Source organism: Alosa pseudoharengus, unplaced genomic scaffold (genome assembly GCF_046254945.1).
Source record: "Alosa pseudoharengus isolate Yale_2024_CS ecotype anadromous, Long Island Sound unplaced genomic scaffold, YU_APseudo_1.1 YU_APseudo_1.1_scf_13, whole genome shotgun sequence".
In the NCBI taxonomy this organism is placed as follows: Eukaryota; Metazoa; Chordata; class Actinopteri; order Clupeiformes; family Clupeidae; genus Alosa; species Alosa pseudoharengus.
Genome location: NW_027468598.1, coordinates 5,455,054 through 5,480,304, shown reverse-complemented (window position 1 = coordinate 5,480,304; position 25,251 = coordinate 5,455,054). Strand labels below are relative to the sequence as shown.

Sequence of the window (25,251 nt, the reverse complement as noted above, 5' to 3'; positions counted from 1 at the left end):
GCCTCTAGCGCAGGAAGGCTGTGGTGTGCTTAGCTCCTAACCACATCAGACACCTCCCTGGGTGTGTGTAATCTTAAATGCTTATGAGGTCAGACCATCGGCGAGCCATTGGGAGCATGCGCTAGAAAGCAAGAACTCAATTAGCTGTCGTGAGCATTTTCAAATACCATCGGCTCCTTCCTGTGTTGTAATTGCATGCGAGTGATAACCACCAAAATGTGCACTGTTGATCCAATCAGCAGAAATAGTGTTTGTCAATTAGGTCAGGAGCAAGAGGCTGAATGTAACATGAATGTTTCTCTAAAGAGCTGTGTCAATCCAGACGTAATGAAGAGTTCCTTGTTGAGAGGTTACCTCTTCCTGTGTTGAGCAACTGGATGGAGAGCCGATTGCATAAGGTTATCGTAAGTTTACACAGCACGCAGTGGAAAATAAAAGAGAACATGATGAGTAAAAGACCAACCTACAAAGGCATGAGCACGAAAGCACTCTTACCATCTAAGATTTTACAGGGATTTCATTGGATGCCATTAGATCAGGGACTTCATTAGATGCTATCTGTCAGATGTCTGAAGTAGTTGTATTTGAAATGCATATGTAAATAGGTCTTTCAAGATGAATTCAAGATCAAATTGATATTGGTTGATGAATGTAAATCACCACATTTTAGGCAATTGGTCATTAAACAGAATTAAATAGAACACCAAGAGGGATTCATGTATTTTGGGGCTATAATATATCTGACATGGTTACCTGTTTGGTTGAGGTTCAGTTGCTCAATTTGTCTGCTATTCAATTTGACATGGTGGCTGAATCCAACACTGTGTTCACTCACTGCTCGTATACTGATCCTGAAAGGCAACAGTTGACACATTCACATCCCTGCGTGTAGCTGACAGACACCCCTCCCGCCCGAGCCCTCCTGACTGAGGAGTCCCACCTGTGTGTGAACACAACTTCACCCTCACAAACACCCACAGGTTCCCACCATAATGCCCCCCCCCCCACCCACATCACAGAGGCATTAGTCTACCCTATCAGCCGACCATCCTCCGCTGGCCCACTGGGAACAAGGCAGCCTTTCAGTGGACGCCCCCAGCTGCACGCTCAGGGATTCAGCCCCGCATACACTGCTCCCACTGTACACCAACGGCCATCCCTGCAGAGGGAGAGCACTTCTGAAAGGAGAAGAGAAAGGGGGAGAGAGAAAGAGAGGGAAAGGTGGAATGAAAGGGAAGTCCTTAGAGATGGATGTGAGAAATGGAAGAGGTGATATACAATGAAAATGGCCAAGGTAGAAATGCAGCTTGCTTGTTTAAAAAGAATGATTTGATTCACCTTTGGCCCAGAGGGTAAGACCAGGTTTGTAAGCACAACATAGTTTCTATTTGAATAGGCAAAAGTGTCTCACCATTTTGGTCTTACTCTCTAACATGTCATGACAGTCCTCTTTCTCTCTCTCTCTCTTTCACCAGAACTCTCTCTCTCTCTCTTTCACCAGAACTCTCTTTCTCCTCACGCACACACAAGCACAGACTCATTTGCACCCTCCCTCTCCATTTCAAGCAGGTTTTTGCAGAGTCTGATGACAGTTCCCCTTATCTGTCAGGAGCAGCTCCTCTCTTCAACACGCAATTGACTTATTTTTACAAACTTCTTGATTATTTTAATAACTTTTTTTTTTTTTCATGGCTTATCTTTCAACATTTCCTCCTTGTACAAAGCTATTCCATACATTTAGAAAAACTGTTTGTCTAGACGATTTTTTCCCCCCGGGACATTTTTGCACATTTGACAAGCACAGTCGAGAAACTGAGGTGGAGACTGCTTTGATCGACTGACAGCTGGTTGGTTTAGCACTCGGGAGTTTTGAAGTGGCTCGACTTTGCACAGCTTGGCGCTCCTAGCGAAGGTTTGCGGTGTGTCGTCTGCGCTGGGGCCACAAAAAGAGAGCGTGTGTCAGAGAGGGAAGCAGACACACCGTCAGAGAGACAGGGATTCCCCCATGGAGCCATAGAGGAGCAGGACTTCAACAGATGCTCTGGAGGGATCACTGCTCTAACACAGTGCTGAGAAGAGGGGACACTCACCATGATCCGCAAGGAGGCCAAGAGGTAAACGAGAGGAGAGGGGTGCATGAATGCCATGTGTGTCTCTCTGACCACTGCATTCTATATTGATGTCTACATTCTAGAGGCTCATACTGAGTGTGTGTACGGACTGGTAATCTATCATATGGAGGTAGCAAGTAGGCTAAGCATTTGCAGAGCAAACTGGAGTTGTGCAGTTGGTTGCAGCTAGATGTCTTGTGGTTATTTTTGTGAGGGCTGTAGTTCCTGTTCAGTTTCTTCAGAATTTTCGGTGTGTTTTGGTTTCTATTCTTCAAAGGTCACCAGACCTAAATAGAGGTATTAACCATAACAAAAAGTCTTGTGCCTATACATATTGAGTGTGACACACAACTTTTAGCATCATTTAGTAGGCATGGTAGACATCAATGACCTTATGCTGCACTATGCATTGCATTTATGCCTCTGACATCTGTATTAGAATAGCAGAATTAATTTGGAGAGGATAATACACCTGACCTACATATCCAACGGCCGACTGTGGTTATGTGCCGTAAAACAGTCTATATTTACAGTACTCACACACGTCCTTGTGTTTGTGTCTGTGGTATGGTGGCTTGGCTCTATTCCTTCCTTGAATCTTCCATTTAAGGTAAGACAGATTTTTTGTTTTGTAAGTTTGAACAGACTGTACAAACCATCAAACAAGTTGTTAATGTAGAAAGCAGTGTGTACAGTATGTACGTATATGATGCAGCTGAAACAGCAGGATGAGTTATGTCCACAGACAAAGCAGAGAGGGCAGAGTGACCATACTGTAGTAAGGACCAGGCTATAGGCAGCGGATTGGCCAGGTGACAGGTGTACAGCAATGATGTCTAAGTTATGAAAGTGAATGTTCCTTCTATTGCCCAAATACAGTTGAATCTAATCCACTGCAGAAAATGGCTTTTGATCAAAACACTTTTTTTGATATTGTCTACCCTAAAAAGATTTATATTATGCTTTATAACATTTTATGACATCTTTTGAATTACACATAGTTGAAATTGAATGATTTATTTTGCCTTTTTTAACCTGGTTGAAGTATTACAGTGATCTTATCAGATTGCTTGGAAATGAGAACTTGTGTGGGTGTTAAGGTAGTCTAGTGTGACAAGCTTTTTAAGGTGGACCAGCAGACAACAAAATGTGGAATCTGAGCAATTCAGACTTGCCAGACACATAAACTATACCTATCTACCTTTAAATACACATACATTACAAGGACTTAAATTCACAGGTATATTTGATCCAGGATAAAGTGGCAATACTGTATCTCCAAACATTTCATGACAGGCCCCCCTTTGGAAATTAGAAAATCGTGCCCCCAACCATGTTTAAAGAAAAAATGGTTTGTACATTTTAACAAATAAATGGTTTATTTGATCAGAACTCTTGTTTGAAACAGATAAAATCAGGCCGGATCAAATACAGTTTCATAATTAGCATTGCATCAATCCATTCTTTGGATCAGTTTATGTTAGGCGCATGTCCATTGTATTGATAATGAAGCTAGTCATCCCCTGTAACATACAGGCTAAACAGTAGGCACTCAGCTCCTGACTCTGTGTAACTCCACCCAAAATACTTCAGTCATTCTGGGACTTCTCAATGGGATCATAAAGCCAGTGAAGTACCGTAGTAATGAACTACCCATACAAGAACCTATAGATCTTCACAATTGTGTGTTTGATTGCTGGACACCAGAGATGAAAGCATGGAGAGGTCTTAATTGGACACACACAGGGAATATCTGCTGGGCTAAATTAGGCACTGCTGCCTCCAATGGATGTCCTCAAATGATTCAGGCATCAATTAATGAAGAGAAAGGAGAGGAATTTGTGTGTTGCCTAACTGCCCAATGTGTGAGTGATGACGACAGAAGGTGTGTGCGTGTGTTTGTGCCAGTGGGAGGTGGGAGGTGGGGAGAATGGAGCTAATCTAGCCAGGAACTGTGTGTAAAATACCGGGTAATGTGGTGAGGAAAGGAGGGGAAGCAGTGGGGGATTTCCAAAGAGAAAGGAGAAGTTATTGTTCTGTGAAAGACACGAATTGGGTAATGGCAAGGGGACAAGCAAGGAGGGCAGAGAAGATGAGAGAAGGACTAAATGCAGGGAAAGCCAGTGACAAGCGGTGGTTTTGAATGGCAAACACGTTCACCCAAGTGAAACTGTTCCTAACATGTTCTTACAGGTTCACGGTTCAAACACAATATTGAAATCTACAATTCAAGAGGAAACACATTTTCGGTTATGCGCAAAATAGAAGTAGCCATGACATGTTGATCAAAGTTTAGAAACATTTAATTTGCATAGGTTTGCAACTGAATGCTCTGTCTGTGTGTTCATGTGTGTGTGTAAGAGAGAGAGAGACAGAGAGAGAGAGAGAGACAGAGAGAGAGAGAGAGAGAGAGAGTGTGTGTGAGAGAGAGAGAGTGTGTGTGTGTGTGTGTATGTGAGAGAGACAGAGTGTGCGTGTGTGTGTGTGAGAGGGAGAGAGAGAGAGAGCGTGTGAGAGAGAGAGCATAGTGAGAGGGGGGTTTAGATGCTGTTATGGACATGACTTGATGCATGCAAAATCAGAGGATGCAGGACATTTGCATGGGGCCGCATTTACCAGTATGTCTGTCAAAGTTGAGTTTATGGTAATAGGAGGGCACAATGCATACATACAAACATACATCACACCATGACAACTGCATAACTAGTGGCCTGGAAGACTTCATTTGGACTGGCTAGATTCAAGTTTCCCATGATTGTTTCATATGCAAATAAGCCATCTTTTCCAACGTCCATGTTGGTCAATCTCAACTCAAAGCTCTTCCTCACTGTCATCATTTAACCCAAACCACATGACAAGCTATAAGGCAGTTTAAAAAGAAAGCAAACACAGGTTTTTTTATGTGCTAGATGTGTAGGCTCTACTCTGTGAGCAGTGAAGGGACAGACATACAGAATTGAAATTGAAATGATTGACATTTTACCATGCAGTGCACCTGCAGGGAAACAAAATCAGGTGCAATTGATTTCATATTTTCTAATATCACTTGGTTTCTGGCATTGGCATTTTTCAATCTATCAAAATTCTACTGTGATGTGAAAAAAGGTATTCATGAACCAACTGGCCAACTGTACCCTCAACTGGCCAACTGTACCCTCATCGGTAAATCTCTCTGGCAATCCTGACCATCAGCACATAGACTTCTACAGCAATGATGTCAAATGTGCTGTATCAAGGAAGAGGAAGAACCTCTGACTCTCAATGTCTACAGTGTATGTGTGTGTGTGTGTGTTGTGTGTGTGAGAGAGAGAGAGAGAGAGAGAGAGAGAGAGAGAGAGAGAGAGAGAGAGAGAGAAGAGAGAGAGAGAGGTGTATTGCCGATTTGGGATGTGAGAGTGTGCTGGGCCAAACCGTAGCAAGGGAGAATTGAAAATGAGCATTTCGAGTATGGTGACAGTGAGGAGGGAGAGCGGAACGGCTGGATGGTCATTCTAAGAACTCGTCACCACTTCTCTGAACATGTACACTTCCTGTTACTGTGATGTCTCCACTTCAGCCATGAACACAGACCACAATGCTGTATTTACACTCATGATAACTGCTCTCCATGGTTCCACACTTGCTGTCTCGCTATCTTATGTCACGATATGGATGAAAACAGTCCAGAGTATTAGAGTAATAAATGCAAGTAGAGGAGAAAGAAGAGGTAAATAGAGGGAGTGTGAAAGAGAGTGTCATGAGTGTGTGAAAGAGAGTGCTTCAAATGGCAGTGCCAATCGTGTCTGTCAAAAGACTTCTGGTGAGGCGTTACTGAAATTGAAACTGTTTTGGGCTAAACGTCTCCTGGTGACATTGACACAGCACCCATAGTAAACAGTAACGGTCCTTCTGCTGTGCCCCTAGCCACATAGAGGTTAGAGAGTGCAAGTGCGCAGAGGGAACATTGCAATGGCTCGTAAAAGATGAAAATAAAACATGCGCCACATCAACAAATACGAACATGCTGGTCCAGTTACAGCAAAAGAGAGACAGGTGCAGACAAATCTCTACAACACAAACTACACACACATGGTACCCATCACTGATGATACATAGTACCTTGGAAAAAGATTTGTTTCCAGACAGCCAACAACAGCCCCATGTAATTCTTGGTAAGGCCCATCTGAAATGATGCATTTTAAAGAGCAAGATCCACACGCTTGCACACAGAATCATACACCAAGTGCATCGTTTGACAAGTCTAGCAAAACAACCCACATATCCACCCATCCACATATCGACATTTAGCTTTCATCTGAGATGATGCAACAGGACAAGTTGACTTTCTCTCTCATTCTATCACTCTGTGTCAGCTGTGATGGGATCCAATACTGTGGCAATAGGAAGTAGATATTACAAAATGACATGGACGACTGAACTGACCAGTGCAAACTTTTCCCTCCCCCTCTCCACGCCGCAGGAAGTCCCGTCAGGAGAGTGTGACGGGACTGAAGAGCAGGCGGCCCGTGCAGAGGAGGATGACCTGCCCCAGCCCCCAGGAGATCCGCCAGGCCCTGCAGTCTCCCATCCCCAACTCCCTGATCCGGGCCGCCAGCCTAGATGAGCTCATCCAGCGCTGCCTCCACTGTTTCGGTGAGGGACTTGAACTATGTCTGTGTGTGTGTTGTGTGTGTGTGTGTGTGTGTGTGTGTGTGTGTGTGTGTGTGTGTGTGTTCATGTTTGTGTAAGACAGGAACACAGTGATTTGAGTGAGTATGTCTGTGTGTCTGTGTGTATGTATGTGTGTGTGTGTGTGTGTGTGTGTGTAAGAGAGACAGGGAGAGAGAGAGAGAGAGAGAGAGAGAGAGAGAGAGAGGCAGACAAAGAGACAGAGAAAAGGAGAGTGCATGGGTGACCCTCTTGTAGGCCCCCTGCTGCATTGTCCCCCCTGTTTGCACACATTGTCACTTTAGAAGGCGCATTATGTAAGTGATTGATGTGGTGAATATGAGAGAGAATGAGTGAGATAACAGAGTGGGAGAGGAGCACAGAGAGAACCCTGGGTAATGAGAAAAAGGAGCAGTATAGATGCACAATCAGGCCTCGTCTCATTAGCATGCTGAGACAAAAGCATTCCCACTGCTGTGTAAACCATTGGAACCAATGGAGAAATACAACGCAACTTACTTCTGTCTCTCTCTCCCACACACACAAGACCAGAACTACAATTCAGTACACCTATAGAGCCATAAACTACAACAGCATGTTTCTGTTGTGTCCAGTTTTTGCATGCGGTCTTTGAAGTATATCTCAAAAATATATGCAAAATTTCTGTGTGCCTTTTCCAGAGAATATACACTTAAGAAAAATGTACCGAATGCTGCTTTGAATATTTGTGTATTGTGTGTGTGTGTGTGTGTGTGTGTGTGTGTGTGTGTGTGTGTGTGTGTGTGTGTGTGTGTGTGTGTGTGTGTGTGTGTGTGTGTAGATGGAGACGGGAAACTGAGCAGAGGGACCAATTTTGTCCATATGACGCTGATGATGCACAGCTGGGTGGTACCTTCGACGACCTTCGCCAATAAACTGCTTTCTCTATATCCTCCACTGGCCCACAATGCACTGTTATTGGCCCATACTATCTATCACATGGGGCCTAATCCTGCTCAAGCAGAGACAAAGCTGCCTTGTTTTCACCAGCACATAGAATGATTGTTAAGGGAATGAACTAGCTAGCTTCCATTACACTTTAATGTTCCTTGACGGCTGTTCACCTATAAAGACTGCCCTGTGGACAAGAAAGGACTGAGGCGGTCACAGATCTACCATTTCATCAGGTAGGTGCGTGCAAGGGCACTGATGTGTACAAGTCTGGTGTTATGCTGAAATGTAGCCACAATATCATGACATGTCATGTTCAAATGATGAGCATTATCTTCAGTCTCCTCACCTCTTGTTGTTGGTCTCCGCTCTGCCTGTCCTGTCCTGTCCTCACCTGTCCCCTGGTGTCCTCTCCTCAGGCAGTGGGTCAGTAAGTTCCCGGTGGTGTTCGAAGCAGACCCGCAGCTGAGGGAGCAGATGGGAGATTTCTGGGAGCCGCAGAGGGCCGCAGGGAAGGACCCACCCTGCCCAGTCATCGACACGTCTTACTTGTGAGTGACTGAGAGAGGAACGCCACTGTCAATTATATTGCACGTAATAATCTGTGAAAAAGACCATGTCAAATGTTGTGAACCTCGTACATGGCACAGCTTTCCTTCAACGGTGTTATTGTATTCTTACCTTCTACATGTTACACAGTACCTCTTCAGCAAACACACCCCAGGTGCCATCTCCCTCTGTGAAAAAGAGAAAGGTCTCCCTGCTTTTTGACCACATGGAGCCAGAAGACATGGCCAAACTCCTCACTGAATTGGAGTTTAAGAACTTCTGTAATGTCTCAGTAAGCCTTCCACTTTTGTTCAAATGTCATATTTGCGTTTGACAAATTGGATCTGGTCTGACTGTTACAGCTTTATGTTGTGTGTGTGTGGACGTGTTCTGTTTACGTCACAGTTCCTGGACTATCGCAGCTACGTGGTGCATGGCTCTGTGCGGGACAACCCTGCTCTGGAGCGCTCAGTGATGCTGTGTAATGGCGTCTCCCAGTGGGTGCAGCTTATGATCCTCAACAGACACACCGCACAGCAGAGGTCTGAGGTCTTCACAAAGTTCATACACGTGGCTCAGGTGACTTTAGCGCAAACACACACACACACACACACACACACACACACACACACACATACATACATACAGATATACATACATACAGAAACACTAACATGCAAAGCCGAAAAGCCTAACACAGCTGCACATTTTGTCACTTATGAACATTCAATGCACTTCAATTCTAGTTCAATTTCACATAATATGTATGCATATGCAAAAATGTGATGAAAGAAAATGGAGAAACTCAATGAATTCTATGTTGTGGATCATTTGTCTTAGCATTATAAAAGCTGCATTTAACCTCGTACCGTATATCTTTCCGTCTTTCTTTTCTCCCTGTTGGAGCAGAAGCTGCGGTCTCTTCAGAATTTTAACACTCTAATGGCTGTAATAGGGGGTCTCTGCCACAGCTCCATCTCACGCCTTAAAGACACTGCCAGTCTGCTCTCCTCAGATGGAACTAAGGTAAGCAATATGGCCGACGCTAAAGGACAAAGGGAAAACAACAAATGACCTCACAAGCTCACATTTATGTAATGCACAGAACAGTTTGAACAAGGTGACCTCCTCAGCCCTATTATACAACACAGGGCTGAATTAATCAGAGAAGATGAGCATAAAAAGCACCAACACAATACTTTTTCCAAAGGCTTGCACTGACTCTCTTCAGTCTGCCCACACAAAGTACACTGAATCCTATTTACTGTCTGTAGCAGCACTGAGATGGCCAATGGTACAAACAGGGCAGAGAGAGGATATATCACCCATCAAAAACATTTAGAGAAAAGTGAGGGGCTGGTTGCTTTGGTAATCACGTTGTTTTTATCAATGTCATATTATATTGCTCATACTCTCTTTGCAACCCCCCCCCCCCCCCCAACTGCAGGCTCTGAGTGAAATGACCGAGCTCCTGTCCTCCAGTAGTAACTATAGCAACTATCGCCGTGTATACAGTGAGTGCACAGGGTTCAAGGTGCCCATCTTGGGAGTGCACCTGAAGGATTTGATTTCACTGAACGAGGCACTGCCAGACTACCTAGAGGACGATAAGATCAATCTGGGCAAGCTACAGCATCTGTACAGCAATATCAGTGAGCTACTGGCAATCCATGAGTGCAAGATCCCTTTCGTCCCCAACAAGGACCTTCTACCCTTACTAACAGTAAGTTGTGGATGTCTGGTGAAGAATGACTATTTCTGTGATTAGATATGAAAAGTACAAGGGTTTGGGACCATGTCTGCATTAAATGACAATGAAGATGTAATAACACATGAAAACATAAAAATGGAAAAATACTATTAAACTAAATTTCTTGAATTTCCCCTTGAGGATCAATAAAGTATCTATCTATCTATCTATCTCTAAATTATTAAGACATCAAAAAAAGACAAAGTGTAGAGTGTAAAGCGCCGTTTACACCAGGAATGATACCTATAAAGATAACTATGACTGTAAAGATACACTGACCAACGATAAGGAAAGTCTCTCCTCATGTTGATGAATGTGATGACTAAAATTTGATGGATTCTGATTGACTGTCGGCTTTTTATCATTCTCAAAATCGCTCTGAAAGAGATCCACAACAATGCTGTTCTTCATTTCGCTATCGTTATAGTTTGTGTGGACGTCGTCATTCATATTAGCTAGAACTAGAAGTTTTTTGTGTGAACAGTTCTAAAGACAAATAATTACACAAACATTGTGAAATCCAGGAGTGATTGTAAAGTGATGTGTAACAAAAAGTCTGTGTTGGAATATCCCCTTCCTTTCACAGCTGTCCCTTGACCTATATTACACTGAGGATGAGATATATGAACTTTCCTACGCTAAGGAGCCCAAAAACCCCAAGATTCAGGTCAGTGTACGGCACAAATACGAACACTTTTTGATTTCGCTGACACATAACTGTCTACAGTTCCCTTTCATCTTTCATCAAGATGGCGTCCAGCGTCAGCGACCTCAGTTCTAGATTAACCTACCACAGAGTCCCTACAAACAAAGTCTTCAAAGTGAACTTAAACAAGAGCAGCAGCAACATGTGTGTATGTTATCTTACTAATCTGTAAAAGTGTAGGCCTTACAGGCGTGTGCGTGCTCTGGCTGGTGAATCCCTTTCCAGTCTGTGATCATGCTCTGTATGTCAGTGATGTCCTTCTCCACTAGGCCCTACATTGGCCAGTAATGTTTTCGATTGATCATTTGAGACTAGCATAAAAACATCAACCTTCATCTTTACCACTGTCTCTTTGTCACACTGCCGGTGTTCTTCCTTTTGTCTTGGCAGCCTCCTACTCCAGTGAAGCCTCCTGCAGTTGCAGAGTGGGGCTCAGGGGCTCCCCCTAGGCTGGACCCAGACACAATCTCTAAACACGTCAAGCAGATGGTGGATGTAAGTGGTGCACTCAGCTATTAGACACTGCTGCACAGGAGTTCCTGTCAGCCTGCTTTCACTTCCTATACCAGACAGTAGACTAGATAAAATACCCTGTCGTCCCCTGCAGTCCGTCATGAAGAATTACGACTTGGACATGGATGGTTATATATCCCGGGAGGACTTCAACAAAATCGCTGGAAACTTCCCATTCACCTTCTGCATGCATGATTCTGACAGGTGAATATGTAAGACAATATATATATATATATATATAAAAAAAAAAATATTATGACTCATGAACTTTACATAATGTTACATTAAATGTTGTTTTTGAGGGGGAAACCTAGCCTGGTCAAATTCTCAAATTCTCAATTCTATTCAATTCAAATTCTAATCTGGTATCACACTATTTGGATTTGATTATGGGGTGTCTTTCGACCAATACAGGGGAAAAATGCCCTTACACGCAATTGATAGACCTAACCAATCAGAGCATTCTCCATAAGGAGAATGGTTAAAAAAATCCTCTTCTCAACAAATACCTAAATTGCTGTTTTCTTTTTGTCTTTTAAAGTATAAGTAAGTATATATACTCTTTTGAGGGAAATTTGGTCTCTGTATTTATCCCAATCTGTGAATTAGTGAAACACACACAGCACACAGTACACACAGTGAGGTGGAGCACACACTAATCCCGGTGCAGTGAGCTGCCTGCATCAACAGCGGCGCTCAGGGAGCAGTGAGGGGTTAGGTGCCTTGCTCAAGGGCACTTCAGCCGTGCCTACTGGTCAGGGTTCGAACCGGCAACCCTCCGGTTACAGGTCCAAGTGCTAACCAGTAGGCCACGGCTGCCCCCAAAAGTGATTGCGTTGTCAATAATTCCGCGATAGTGGAATCTAAATATCTCGTCTCTCTAGTGACCGCCTTTTTGTTGTAAACAAAACTCAAGCATGCTCAGGTGACGTGGATGACAAGACACCCCTGCTTATCTATTCATCACAGAGACAAAAATTCTGTATCCTCTCACAGGAAAGGAGAAATTAGTCGACAAGAAATCATCTCCTATTTCATGAGAGGAATGTCTGTGTGCGCGAAGCTGGGGTACAGCCTCCACAACCTGCACAACTTCCATGAGACGACCTACAAGAGGCCAACCTTCTGTGACGCCTGTGGAGGCTTTGTGGGTATTCGTGTGTGTCAGTGGGTCTGCTGCTGTTGAAGTTCTATACTCAGTGGGTCTTATTTACTAATTTGTGAATGTAATATACATTTAGCGTATAAAAGATCTTTATCTTCTTCTTACCAGCATGTTGAATTGAAATAATTCTGGCTCATACCAGCATACCTAAAGGTCTGAGGGTGTACAGAACTCACTAAGCAATATTTTGAGGAATTAGTGCTTCACTTGGGTGTCACTGAGTTCAGTGGTGTGGTGTGGGGAACTTTTCTGAGGAAGCCACATGTATCTTACACAGGTATACTGATAGCAGTGAATAAAAGAATAACAGGCTCTTCATTCACTAACATGATCAAGACAAAAAACAAACAACATGCGTACAATATTTCCATCATTGAAAGCCATAAAACCCATTCCCTTCAGAAGCCTACCCAGCTTGTTTTGACATTGATCTGCAGTCAGATTTAGTTTTAAGTTGCTGTTTGTTAAAGTGGTAACGAAAAACTCCAAATCTCCACCTATCATAACTGCAGCGATCTGACTTGTGTGTGCTCTACATACAGTGCTGTCTAATGACTGGATGACTATAGCCTCATTTGATTGGTTGATCATTGTTTTTTTTCAGTGATAGGGCAGCCAACTGAGTCTGGTTTCCCTGGTGATTAGGGACTGTACGATATTTACCGGGGGGGGGGCGATCGTCAGGGGGGGGAGGGCCTAAGAGAATTTTTTAAGCCTTAGGGGAAGGCCCAGGAGAAATTTTTTGGCTTGGGGGGAGGGCCGAGGAAATTTTTTTTTTCCTGATCCATGATATTTTTTTCCCCTGATCAATGATCCGTTTTCGATATTTTAAAAGGTTTGTAGGCCAAAACATGATTCACGTCTCTTTGACAGAGTGGGCGAGTCCAAAAAGTCGCAACCCTACCTGAATCTCCCACAACTCCCCTCGTAAGCTTGCAGGTCACCCGCGGTTAGAGTCATAAACCAAATATTGTAATGATATTCGAGTCATTTGCGGGTGGGTCAGTTAACATTAATTAAATATTTTCTACAAATAGGCCTACTTAAAATATCACGAGAAGGCTAGCATCAATACAGTAGCCTAAAGCATCAATACAGTAAGTCAACAGTAAAGAAGCTGAAGACGCGAGTTAAAATAATAGACACCCCTTCAGGAAAAGCGATATAGGCTATGGGAAATATTGGGAAAAGTTCTTAAAGAAGATGACAGTAGTACAAGTTATGGTCTATGTAGGCCTACTTCTTGCGAAGCCATTTAAAAGTATGACAGCCGAAACGGGCAGCCTGCAGGAATAAATCTTATGGCACAGACTACACAGCCATATCTACCGGTATGTATAGGTTCGCGCATGCATAAAAGTTACCTTAGTTCGTTGTGTTTGTGACTTTAAACAGTGGATGTGCTTTAGTAAACGTTGTGCTTCATTCAGCATTTTAAACCAGTTCTTACGCTAACGTTTTGACCAGCAATGTATTTCTCTTGCCTACCTTGCCTCCCCATTTCTATTTTCGAAAGAAGTATGTCCATGGCCAAATGTTATCCTAGTGTTCTAATCCTTGGTGGTTGCGTGCGTGCTTGCGCTCTTATTCTCATTCTCTCTCCTGCGCAAACATTATGTCCTGCATGCCTGCGTGTAGTTCTACTGCATAAAGTTTCGCAAATAAATTACAGAAATGGACTACTGCATGCAGGCTATAACCAAAAGCACACATTTTGTAAATAACCACGTCGGATCGCGGGTCGGGTATAATTTTGTCCTAATTAATATTCGCGGTCCGAGTTGCGGTCGGGTTGATTAAAATATCGGGCGACCGCGGGCCGCTTGTGACCAAACCCGCACTGGTTTGTAGCCCCTTGTGTGTATGTGTGCTTATGACATTTGCTGGACGTTTTAACCTTGTAAACGTCATTTACCAGTTTTATTTGATTCACGTAGGGGGGAGGGCCTAGGATAAATTTTTTGAGCTGGGGGGAGGCCCCTGGTAAAAAAAAATTGACCAGGGGGGAGGGCCAGGCAGAACATTTTTAACCCGATCGTCTGGCGACCGGCCCTCCCCCCCCGCTAAATATCGTACAGTCCCTTACAGGAGTGTAATGTTGTTTTACCATATATTCACCCATGCACTTAAGTCATAAAAGCATGAAACTAGTCACTTACGCATCATAAAGGCAGTTACACGCAAAAAGCAAATCTAAAATATGTTTCTGTTTCTTAGATAGATAGATAGATAGATAGATAGATAGATAGATAGATAGATAGATACTTTATTGATCCCCAGGGGAAATTCAAGAAATGTATGTAATGTAATGTTATGTAAACAAGATCAATTCTTCCCCTAACTTAGGGATTTTACTGCTACACAGTTCTGAAGGATGTATTCAGTCCAGCGCCACTACAAGGCAAAACAACAATACTGCATTTGAAGTTGACAGTATAGGCCTCTAACACCAATATACGTGTAGGCTACAGATAGTGTTATAAAATCACAATGTTTGAGTATCAACTGAAGTACTGGAAAGGACTGGCGGACTAAGAGGTAGGGATGCACCGAATCCAGGATTCGGTTTCGGATTCGGCCGAATATTGGATTTTTTGACAGGGTTCGGTTTCTGCCGAACCTTAGAATTTTCCCCACCGAACCAAACCCTACGCTTACACTATGCGCGCTACACTGGTCGACGTCATGACACCGCCTTTGATTATAGGAAGGTGTTTACGTAGGTGGCCCGTTCGAATGCAGTAGCTCAGGCTGTGTGAGTGAGAAAGTGAAAATGGAACTCGTGAGCAGAAAAAGTGTTGTTTGGCAGTACTTTCAGTCCAAAGAAGGTGATTCTAGTCGAGCTACATGTTCAATTTGCAGTTAAAATAAAATAAAATTAAATATACACTGCTGTGGATGTTATTTACTTCATAAATGTGTTTACTGTGTTAATGGACTGAGGATGGAGTAGGATTCGGTATTCGGTTTCGGATTCGGCAGAATCTTAACCAGTGGATTCGGTATTCGGCCGAACCCCAAAAATCTGGATTCGGTGCATCCCTACTAAGAGGTGGACAGGAGACCCCCCCCCCCTCCCCTGGTGTCCCCATGGTTGAAAATAACACACTAAAGTGCCCTCAAAAGTGCCCTATTGACTGACCTTTATGTGAGAACATTTTTTCAGTGCCCTCCATAGTGCCACTTCAAAAAATATTTTTGAAGAACAATTTAGGGATGTTTCCTAATGGATGCCCCTGCAGTGGAAAATATATGTGACAGGTGTCCTTGCAATGGGCTAAAGATGAGGTTCCCTATAGGTGCCTTTCTGATGAAAGAAAAAAAGTGCCCTCTTGGATAGCACTGCAGCACTGTGAAGTAGCCTTGCAATAGAAAGGAACACATGCTAGTATAATGAGATGTAGTGCCCTAGAGTCTTCCTTAACATGTGCCCTCTAGGGAAGGTAAAAAGGAATTAAAACTGTGAGAACCATTTAGGTTTAATTTCAATTTCTCTAGCAAGTAATAGTCTTACTATTTCTGTTCCAAATTACACAAAAATTGTACATTTAGCTGCCAGAATTTCACAAAAACACTTCTGTCTTTAAGTCAAGTTACATTGTGTTCAGCAAAACATGTTTGTTTGCAGAAAGTGAACAATTTTAGTTCACTGTTTGTTTTATCAGAGGGCTTGTTATAGTCTGGTTGGCCTAATAACACAGTGTTCCTTGTCATTAAGGTTACTTGATACCAGGGGCACACAGGCTTACAGGGCCCTGAAGCCCAAGCCTCTGCGTCAAATCGCTACTATGTTCTCTTTTCTGAGGTTGACTGGGCCCTTTTCATGTCTCTGCCCAGGGGTCCAGTGGCTCATACTCTGTCCATGCTTGATACATCATAGCTTTTTGCGTGGGGTTGGGGCCCCATGTCGTGAAATATGTGCCCTTTTTGTTTTTTCGCCCCTGCCCTTCAAAAAGTCTGCCACTGCTGGAAATAATTGTTTTTCTCCATTACAATGTCACATAAGGTGACATATATGCCAACGGTACATTATATTTGGCTAGGTACAAACTAGTATGGACTACATAGTTCCTTGTAAAAGCCGATGATAGACAACTTACCTATTTTGCTGTAAAGATCAGAGGATTCCATATCATTACAATGGCACTACAGACCCTGCTAAGACACTGATCTACTAGGTGTTCAAAAATGGAGCTATACAGATTTATCAAGAGTTTTCAAGCAGTCATAGTCATTATGTTTGGAATATCAATTCAAATATATATTCAAATTTATTTCATAACAGCTTAATCAGTTTCCGTCAACATATGTCCTATGTGATACCTAACTTAAGCCTAGGAAATAAGTGTCTGATTTTGGGGTTCTTAGGGTCTAGCTGTCACTGGTTCTGCAATGTCTGTTTTTGGTTAGGTAACAATATTAGTTGACCTTGGTCAATTTTATGTAGGCTATTTATAATTTCAATCTTATTGCCATTGCCAAGATCATGATATTGATGCCCATGATCTTTGAAACCCTCTTATCTGTGTCCTTCACTTCAGGTAGCTAAACCCCCTCTATTGTCGAGCCAAAATTCTTCCACCTCCAATGACATATCAATACCATTGGTGAATATTCTGGTGAAGCGAATCAGTCCACATCTCCATGTTTATTTGCATACAGGTCCCTAATCTGACCGGGCAAGCATTACCAACAGCACAGCAGCAGTACAACAGAATTGCTATTTGCATGTATGTGCTCACAGGACACTAGAGCAGCGTAAAATACATGGAATTGAATGTGGAGCAGCAAATCACTCCTGATGGTGCTCTAGCAATCTGTTGTGTGTGTGGGCTCAATAAACCTGCATTTGTACACAGTCCAGGGCTGTGTACCTGGAATTTATGTCTTCCAATCACACCAGCAGATATTTTGACAACCTTGTGAATTCTGAATCTCAACTATTCATGGTTTGTCAATGAGAACCAATGTCTCACAGTGATGAGATGACTATTAATGTCGTTCCTGTTGCTCTGCCTGACCAGAATATAAACTAAATTACTGATTACTGCAAAGAGGCTAAACCAATGTACTAGCATGAAAGACTGCATACTTACACATGTCTTAAACACTTTCTTCTTTTATCCTTTTAGCTTTGGGGAGTCATTAAGCAAGGTTATCACTGCAAAGGTAAAATTTCAAAATGTACATTTAAAAAAAATATAGTGTATTTTTTTAAAAAGTTACATATCTTCAACAGTTCTATGGCATGTGTTTTCCTCAAATGGTTGGGACTATAAATACTGTATACTCATATATCATGTACCCATTTTACCCACCAATGTCAGACTGTGGAGTGAACTGTCACAAGCAATGCAAGGACCAGGTGAGCATGGAGTGCCATAAGAAGTTCCAGCTGTCATCAGGAGGCTCCTGTCCTTCCACACCTGGGCCCAACCTTAGAACCAAGGGCAACAGTTGGAGTGAGTCTATATACCATCCAGTTACGATGCTGAGTACTGTAACATGCAACTTAGAGGCCATTTCAAACTGAAATTGGCTCAAGTGGCTTTCCTTTTCTTGTAACATACATTGTCTTGAATTTCCCCTTGAGGATCATTAAAGTATCTATCTATCTATCTATCTATCTATCTATCTATATATCTACTAAACATCCTACGTCATTATCAGTAAACGTTGTAGTGATTTGTTACTGGCCCTTTACTTTGTTATTTCCACTTAATTAGGTTCAGAAGACGAGGCGTTTGTTTTCCCACAAGGAAATGGCTCTGAGGGCAGCAAGGGCCTCCATGCTCTAGACGGCCAGACCGACTACTCAGCCCTCTCTCACCAGTCCACTCAGACAGACCCCGGGACCTGGACTCCTGAAGAAGAGCGGAGAAAAAACCACTTGAGCACACACTCCCCATCATCCACGATAAGAACGGTGGGTATCTGAGAAAGAGCTTATCTTCTGTTCACACTGTTACTCTGTGTCAGAAATGGTATTCAGTTGAAGTGAAATAACAGTTGAAACAGTTTTTGATGAAGATGTGAAAGCTCTTAAGTGTGCTTGTTTGTTAAAGCCTTTTTGAATGACCTGTTGTCTTAGAGCTCTACGTGGCAAGGCCGATCACTGGGGTCATCGCTGCCAGAGTCCACACTACGAGAGCAGATGGCAGATCTGAGGTTTCAGAGGGACAAAAGCAGGGAACCTGACTGACTTGTCTTGAGTAGCGTCTTAATGAAAGCATCATCACACATCTCAGTTCCCATGAGTAACAATCTCAGCAACCTCTAAGCATGGGCCAGATTCATGGAGGCCTCTTCTGTACACTGAAAACATTTTCAACACTTAAGTCTAAGTCCACTTTTCATTGCAACTGTGTTCAACTCCCTTTTAAGGGTATTATTAACCTTGGTGCCTGAAAATCACAAGAGACTATGACAGTTTGGATGATATCCAAACTAAAGCGAATTAAATATCCACATTGAAATTGAAGTCAAAGACTTTGGCATGGTCTCTCCTCTTCTGCCTTCGTACCAAACCGGCCGTTTGAGCTGCATGGGCTCATGAACTGCTGAAGCATGTCTCACTAAAAGATGGCTTATGTGTCATGCCTGGAGTTTAAAAATCCATTTAAAAAACAAATCAAAATCATGAACTTATCTAACACAAATATACAACAAGAAGCACACTAGAGTGCTGACGCAGGAATGAATTTGATAAAGCAATGCTTTATATGGGACACTCTGGATGATGAGTATCTTTTACACTGTGATTCATAACATTAAGGAATGTTTTAAGAAAATAAAAAGCTTGTAGGCTACTTTGACACCTTGATGTGAATGCATCAACAAGCACTTTCCACAGGCAATAAAAGAGACTGTATCTCCAGTGGTGGTACCATGGTCAATCACATAAATAACACTTGCTTACAAATATTGAAAGTTGAATCAAATAAGGCTTTCACATACTCTTTCAGCAAAATAAATGTTCATTACAATTATGTAACAGTGTAAAAACAGACGACACAAGTGGAACTGACATAGTGAGGAGTTGGAGAAAAACTACAAAATGGTTGAGACAAACAATGTGAGAAATTATTGGTAAATCTGGTTTCCACTTCGGCCTCTTATGTCATAGTGCTGAAGGATACCTTCACATATCCGTGAAAGCCATTCGGCTTGCTGTCAGAGCAGCCAAGCCGTTATGTTAAAGGAATGTTCCGGAGCAAAAACAACATAGGGTATATTTTCAGAAGCTAACAGGTTCAAACTGTTGTTTGAGAGCATAATTATGTTAAGTTACGTTCACCCTGAAGGAAAAGCTTAACAAGACGATTAACGAATGCAGCGCAAACAGCACAAACCACAGTCAATAAACGTGAAAAGAGAGCAGCCGACTCTCCTCTCGTGTTCATTGACTGTGGTTTGCACTGCATCTGTTAATTGACTTGTTAAGCCTTCCTTCAAGGTGGCCACGACAGGAAGACAGCTACGGTAGCCTAAAAACACACCATTCATAAAATACAATTTTTATAACCTTTCGAAACACTTACAACGTTTACATTTGATTTGTCGGTAGACAACCTCCCCACACTATCACAGAAGTGTGTCATACCCTCGAACCCTGTTCTCCACCGTCAACAAACTACTCCAGCCGCCGGACATCAACCCACCCTCCTCCCCGGATCTCTGTAACTCTTTTTCTTCATGCTTTCAACAATAAAATCACCCAAATCAACTGCTCCCTGACTGCCGCCATCAGTACTGCATCCTCCAACCCCCCCCTAATCTCCCCCACCCTCCCTATCCACCCGCCCCCTCCTTCTCTCACTGTCTTCTCCCCCGTTGACTCCTCGCACATTTTGGATATCATCATGGCATCCAAGTCAACCACTTGCTCTCTCGACCCCCTCCCAACTACTCTAACCAAAGCCTGCCTCCCTGTCCTCATCCCCCACCTCACCACCCTTTTCAATCAGTCTCTCTCCCTTGGTCATGTTCCCGCTGTCTTCAAACTTGCCTCCATCACCCCCATCCTTAAAAAGCCCACCCTGGATCCAGCCAACCTCTCCAACTACCGCACTATTTCTAATCTGCCATTTTTCTCTAAAACACTTGAACGCATTGTTGCCGCCCAACTCCATACCCACCTCCAGTCAAACAACCTCTATGAACCCCTCCAGTCTGGTTTCCGTCCACTCCACAGCACTGAAACTGCCCTCGTCAAGGTCATCAACGACCTCCTCATCTCTGCAGATTCCGGTGCCCTCAACATCCTGCTACTACTCGACCTCAGCGCAGCCTTTGACACGGTCAACCACACCATCCTCTTGGCAAGGCTGCGCCAGCTGGGTGTTGAGGGCACCGCATTCGATTGGCTCACTTCCTACCTCACAAACAGGCAACAGTTTGTCTCCCTCTCTGGCCACTCTTCAACCCTCTCTCCTGTTACACAGGGGGTCCCCCAGGGTTCAGTCCTTGGTCCCCTGCTCTTCATCTGCTACCTTTTCCCCCTTGGTCACATCATTCGCAAACTCAACCTTGACTTCCACTGTTATGCAGACGACACCCAGATTTACATCAGCACCAAATCCACCCAAAACCCTCCCCTCTGCCACATTGAAACCTGCATCTCTACAATAAAATCATGGCTGACCCACAACTTCCTTCAACTCAACAGTGACAAAACAGAACTCCTCCTCATAGGCACCAAATCCACCCTCAATAAAACTGGTCCCATCTCACTCACCATCGGCACCTCGACCATCACCCCCTCCCCCCTGGCACGTAACCTTGGCGTCACCCTGGACCCCACCCTCTCCTTTGATCCCCATGTCAGATCCATCATCAAGACCTCATACTTCCACCTCCGCCGCATCGCTAAGATCCGACACTGCCTCTCTCCCTCTGCTGCGGAATCCCTCATCCATGCCTTCATCTCCTCACGTCTGGACTATTGCAACTCCATTCTCTCTGGCATCACTTCTCACACCCTCCATAGGCTCCAAATGGTTCAAAACTCTGCTGCTCGCCTCCTCACCCTCACCCGGCCCCGTGAACACATCACTCCTGTCCTCTTCGCTCTCCACTGGCTCCCCATCAAACAACGCATCACCTTCAAAACACTCCTCCTGACTTTTAAAGCCCTCCATCACCTAGCCCCGTCCTACCTGTCCGATCTCCTCACCCCCAATCGACCCTCCCGTGCCCTTCGATCCTCCTCCACACTCACTCTGATCACCAAACTGTCAAGACTCACAACCTTCGGCGACAGAGCCTTCTCCTCAGCAGCACCCCGACTCTGGAACTCACTCCCCCAATCTGTCCGTGACTCCCCCTCACTTTCAACATTCAAATCCCGTTTAAAAACATACCTCTTCTCGCAAGCCTACGACCTCCCCCACCTACAACCATAACCTGTGCCTGTTATTGTTCAAGTCTTGTCCTCGATGTCTGTATTATTATTATTCATTCCTCATTCCATTACTGCTCTTGTCGTTGATGTTTGTACCATTATGATTTGCTTTTTAATCGTTAATTCATTGCTGCTCTCGTGTGTGTGTGTGTGTGTGTCTGTGTGTTTCTCTGCGTGTGTGTGTGTATGTGTATGTATGTGGTACTGTTGTCCTTCTCTGTTTCCCAATTCTGTAAGTGACTTTGGGTCTTTGAAAAGCGCTATACAAATAAAATGAATTATTATTATTATTATTATTCTATTTTGAACATTGTCAGTGGTGTAAAATAGTTTGTTTTTGAAGTGAGTGTATGCCCGGTTTGCTTTCACTGTAAGACAATTTGGTGTTAATGCAAACAACGTTCTTACTCAAAACTCCACCAATTAATGTAATGCTCTCAAACAACAGTTTGAACCTGTTATTCTGAAAAAATAGACCCTAGGTTGTTTTTGCTCCGGAACATTCCTTTAACCATTGATATACATTAACTAATATGTGTATGTATTAATGCTCAACAAGGTCTGTATTAAGCATCATTGCACATTTATTAGGCCTTTATTGAACAATTTAATTCTAGGTAAATCCTTAATAAGCAGGTCATTAATTATTGCTAAATCCTAAGCTACTAGTTGGTCTTGCTGTAAGGTTACACTTGTGTTCCCTAAACTAAAGCGTTACCGCAAGAGATATCAGAGATCATTGAAGATGGCACCAGAGCCGGACAGTAACGGAGTACATTTACTTGAGTACAGTACTTGAGTACAATTTTGAGGGATCTGTACTTTACTCGAGTATCATTTTTGGGGAGTACTCATGACTTTACTCAAGTACATTTGAGAGGCAAATATTGTATTCTTTACTCCACTACATGTCTATCCATAACCTTGAGTACCCAATACTTCTAAAAAAAAAAGGAAAAAAGAAAAATCTCAGAAATCCTCAATTTGTTGTTTCCCTCTCAAACGTGATTGGATTGTGCAGGCGCCACTGATTGGGACAGCCTATCAGCAATCACCTTCAGCTTTCCGCCAAAATCAACTCCATGGTCAGATTTAGATAAGAGACAAAACCATGGACGAAACAATTGATGAAGACGCAGCAGGTCCATCCCGGGAATGTGCCAACCTGTGGCCCCACCTCGCCAGACTATTTCAATTTTCTGAACAAGTTAATGATAGTTTTCGCTTCAAGTGTTTCAATTACAAAATAGTATTTTGTATTTGATATAGTACGTATTTTATAATATACTATAAATACTGCCCATCCCTGGCAACATGGTAAAAAGATGAAAATGACTTGATTTTACTTTCAATTCCTTTTACATTCTCCAAGGTATTAACATTAACATTTTTCATAACTCCATGTAGGACGTTTCTGTACATAAATGTAAGCACTGTGGCAGTAGTAATGCAATATTTAGAAAATGTAGGCTACTCTTGTACTCTTGATACTCAAGTACTTTTAAAAACAAGTACTTCAGTACTTTTACTTAAGTAGACATCTGACTGTACTTGAGTAAAATTTAGCAAAGGGTATCTGTACTTTTACTCAAGTAATGAAGCTGTGTACTCTGTCCGCCTCTGGATGGCACTATGTCACAGACGTGTATGTATTTGATGTTGAGGTGCAGTGGTATTACAAGAGTACTGTCCAAAGCTAGCTGGTTTATATGTTTCCTTTACTGGATATCTGGGCAACACAGAGCATAGGCATTTTAGAAATTATGTCAAAACTGTTATTTATTCAAATGCTTTACCTTATTCAAACGCTATAGCTATTATTAGATAATTTCAACTCAAAACCTACATATAGCCCCGTCAAGTAAATTGTGTCTACATGGTTTTTGGAGATAGAATTTCAGCACTTCCTCATTCTATAGAATAAAATCCAATAAGGTGCAAGCACTAGAAGAAAATCTTAGCAAACCGTTGGGTGAGCTAAAATGTAGTCATTAGTCAGTAATACAAAAAACACGACGAAGGGTTGGTATTACAAAGTAACTGACGATACAACACTGTCACCTATAATACCAATGGTATCAGGATACAGTGATGCTGCAAAAGTTGATAAAAAGTCATCTATAATCCACCACAATATCTGTGTAAGTGAAAAACGGCAAACAGCTGAAACTGTGTACTCAGTGTAAGCACAACAAAGTGTAACATTTTAGCAGTGTATGTGATTTTCTTTTGATAAGTGCCACCACCACGGGCCATGAAGAGCTTCACAATCAACAGTCACAAATCAAGGGTTAGAGGTGCAGTCAGGGATTTTATGCCGTTTAAGTCCATACAATTTTTTGTGACATTCAGCAATCATCTCCTCACAAAAGTGAGTTGTGATTCCGTGAGTACAATGTAAAAAACCCTGTCTCTGTTGACAGCCCAGGCTCTGAAAACAAACAAAGTAGGGGCAGCCTGTCCCCAAACAAAAACCCTGTGTGGAATTTATCCGGAAATACTGTAGGTAGGGGTGAGCTCCCTCTCTGGCGTGTTTCGGTTGGTCCTTGGTTAAAATATAATGTAGCCTATGTTTTTTTGCACAACAGCTCATATTCATAATTAAATGTAAATATGAACAGAAACACAAACAAACGTGCCTTAATGCACAATCCCTGACTGCACCTTTAAGATACGGTTGGACTTAATGTAGTTCAAAGTCGAACAGCACAGCTCGCTGTCTCTTCACTCAAACAATCCCACTCCAAGATATTAGATTGCCTATAATTATTTTTCCCATCACACCATTTTGTGTTGAAATGCTCCTCTGCTGTACCTGCTTCTGGATTCTGGATCACATGCATGTTCTGCTGCTGTTGGTCATCATTCCTTCATGCTTACCACAATACTGACTGCATAGCAACCTGGGTATTACATACATATGATTCATGAGATATTTTTTAAAAGTATTCAAATTATTGGATGCATGGTCAGACACCACCTGCAATGCCCTCACGGACCACCAGGGGGTCATGGACCACTAGTTGAAAACTCTCACCTGGGGTGTATGGACTTGTTGCAAAAACACCAACATTTCATTAAACTCACACACTAGACTCCACGTGCAAGTTAGAAGTATCCCATTCCTTCCTTTTGTCCCAAACAAAATCAATAATCTATCTAGATGCCTTACCGTACTAGGCTAACGTTCTGTGCACATTTCAACTCTAGCTAGGTGAGACACAGCTGCAGGCTAGATTTCATCTGTACACCTAGTTAAAATACATCAATACCACTTATGAATGGCTTAAAATACAGATATTTTTCTTTCATACCTCGTATGTTAACTAATCAGAGTAGTAAGTGCGCAGCGATGTCAATGTAGCTTCATCCATCATGTTACCATGTCGCGTGCGTGTGAAAGGGATGTTTTTTCTAGCACAAGCATTTTGTGACCAGCGCAGCACTGCCATCCCGTGGAGGAGGCCAGCTTTGCAA

General features: G+C 42.8%; 1 protein-coding gene across 2 annotated transcripts; it reads left to right on the top strand.

Annotated features, from left to right (window-relative positions):
• The first annotated feature begins 1,598 nt into the window (after positions 1-1,598).
• On the top strand, positions 1,599-18,852 carry rasgrp4 (RAS guanyl releasing protein 4). 2 transcript variants are annotated; one of them, XM_076281895.1, is made up of 17 exons: positions 1,599-2,114; positions 6,571-6,743; positions 7,579-7,684; positions 7,862-7,924; positions 8,108-8,239; positions 8,388-8,529; positions 8,643-8,816; positions 9,147-9,263; positions 9,685-9,960; positions 10,574-10,654; positions 11,084-11,188; positions 11,301-11,410; positions 12,203-12,353; positions 17,504-17,540; positions 17,699-17,833; positions 18,098-18,297; positions 18,463-18,852. In XM_076281895.1, exons 1-17 carry the CDS (start codon positions 2,092-2,094, stop codon positions 18,571-18,573), a joined length of 2,136 nt encoding a protein of 711 aa, XP_076138010.1. In that variant the 5' UTR covers positions 1,599-2,091; the 3' UTR covers positions 18,574-18,852. The 2 variants fall into 2 exon arrangements, with proteins under 2 accessions (XP_076138010.1, XP_076138011.1); XM_076281896.1 differs by lacking the exon at positions 1,599-2,114 and adding an exon at positions 2,408-2,721.
• The last annotated feature ends 6,399 nt before the right edge of the window (positions 18,853-25,251 follow it).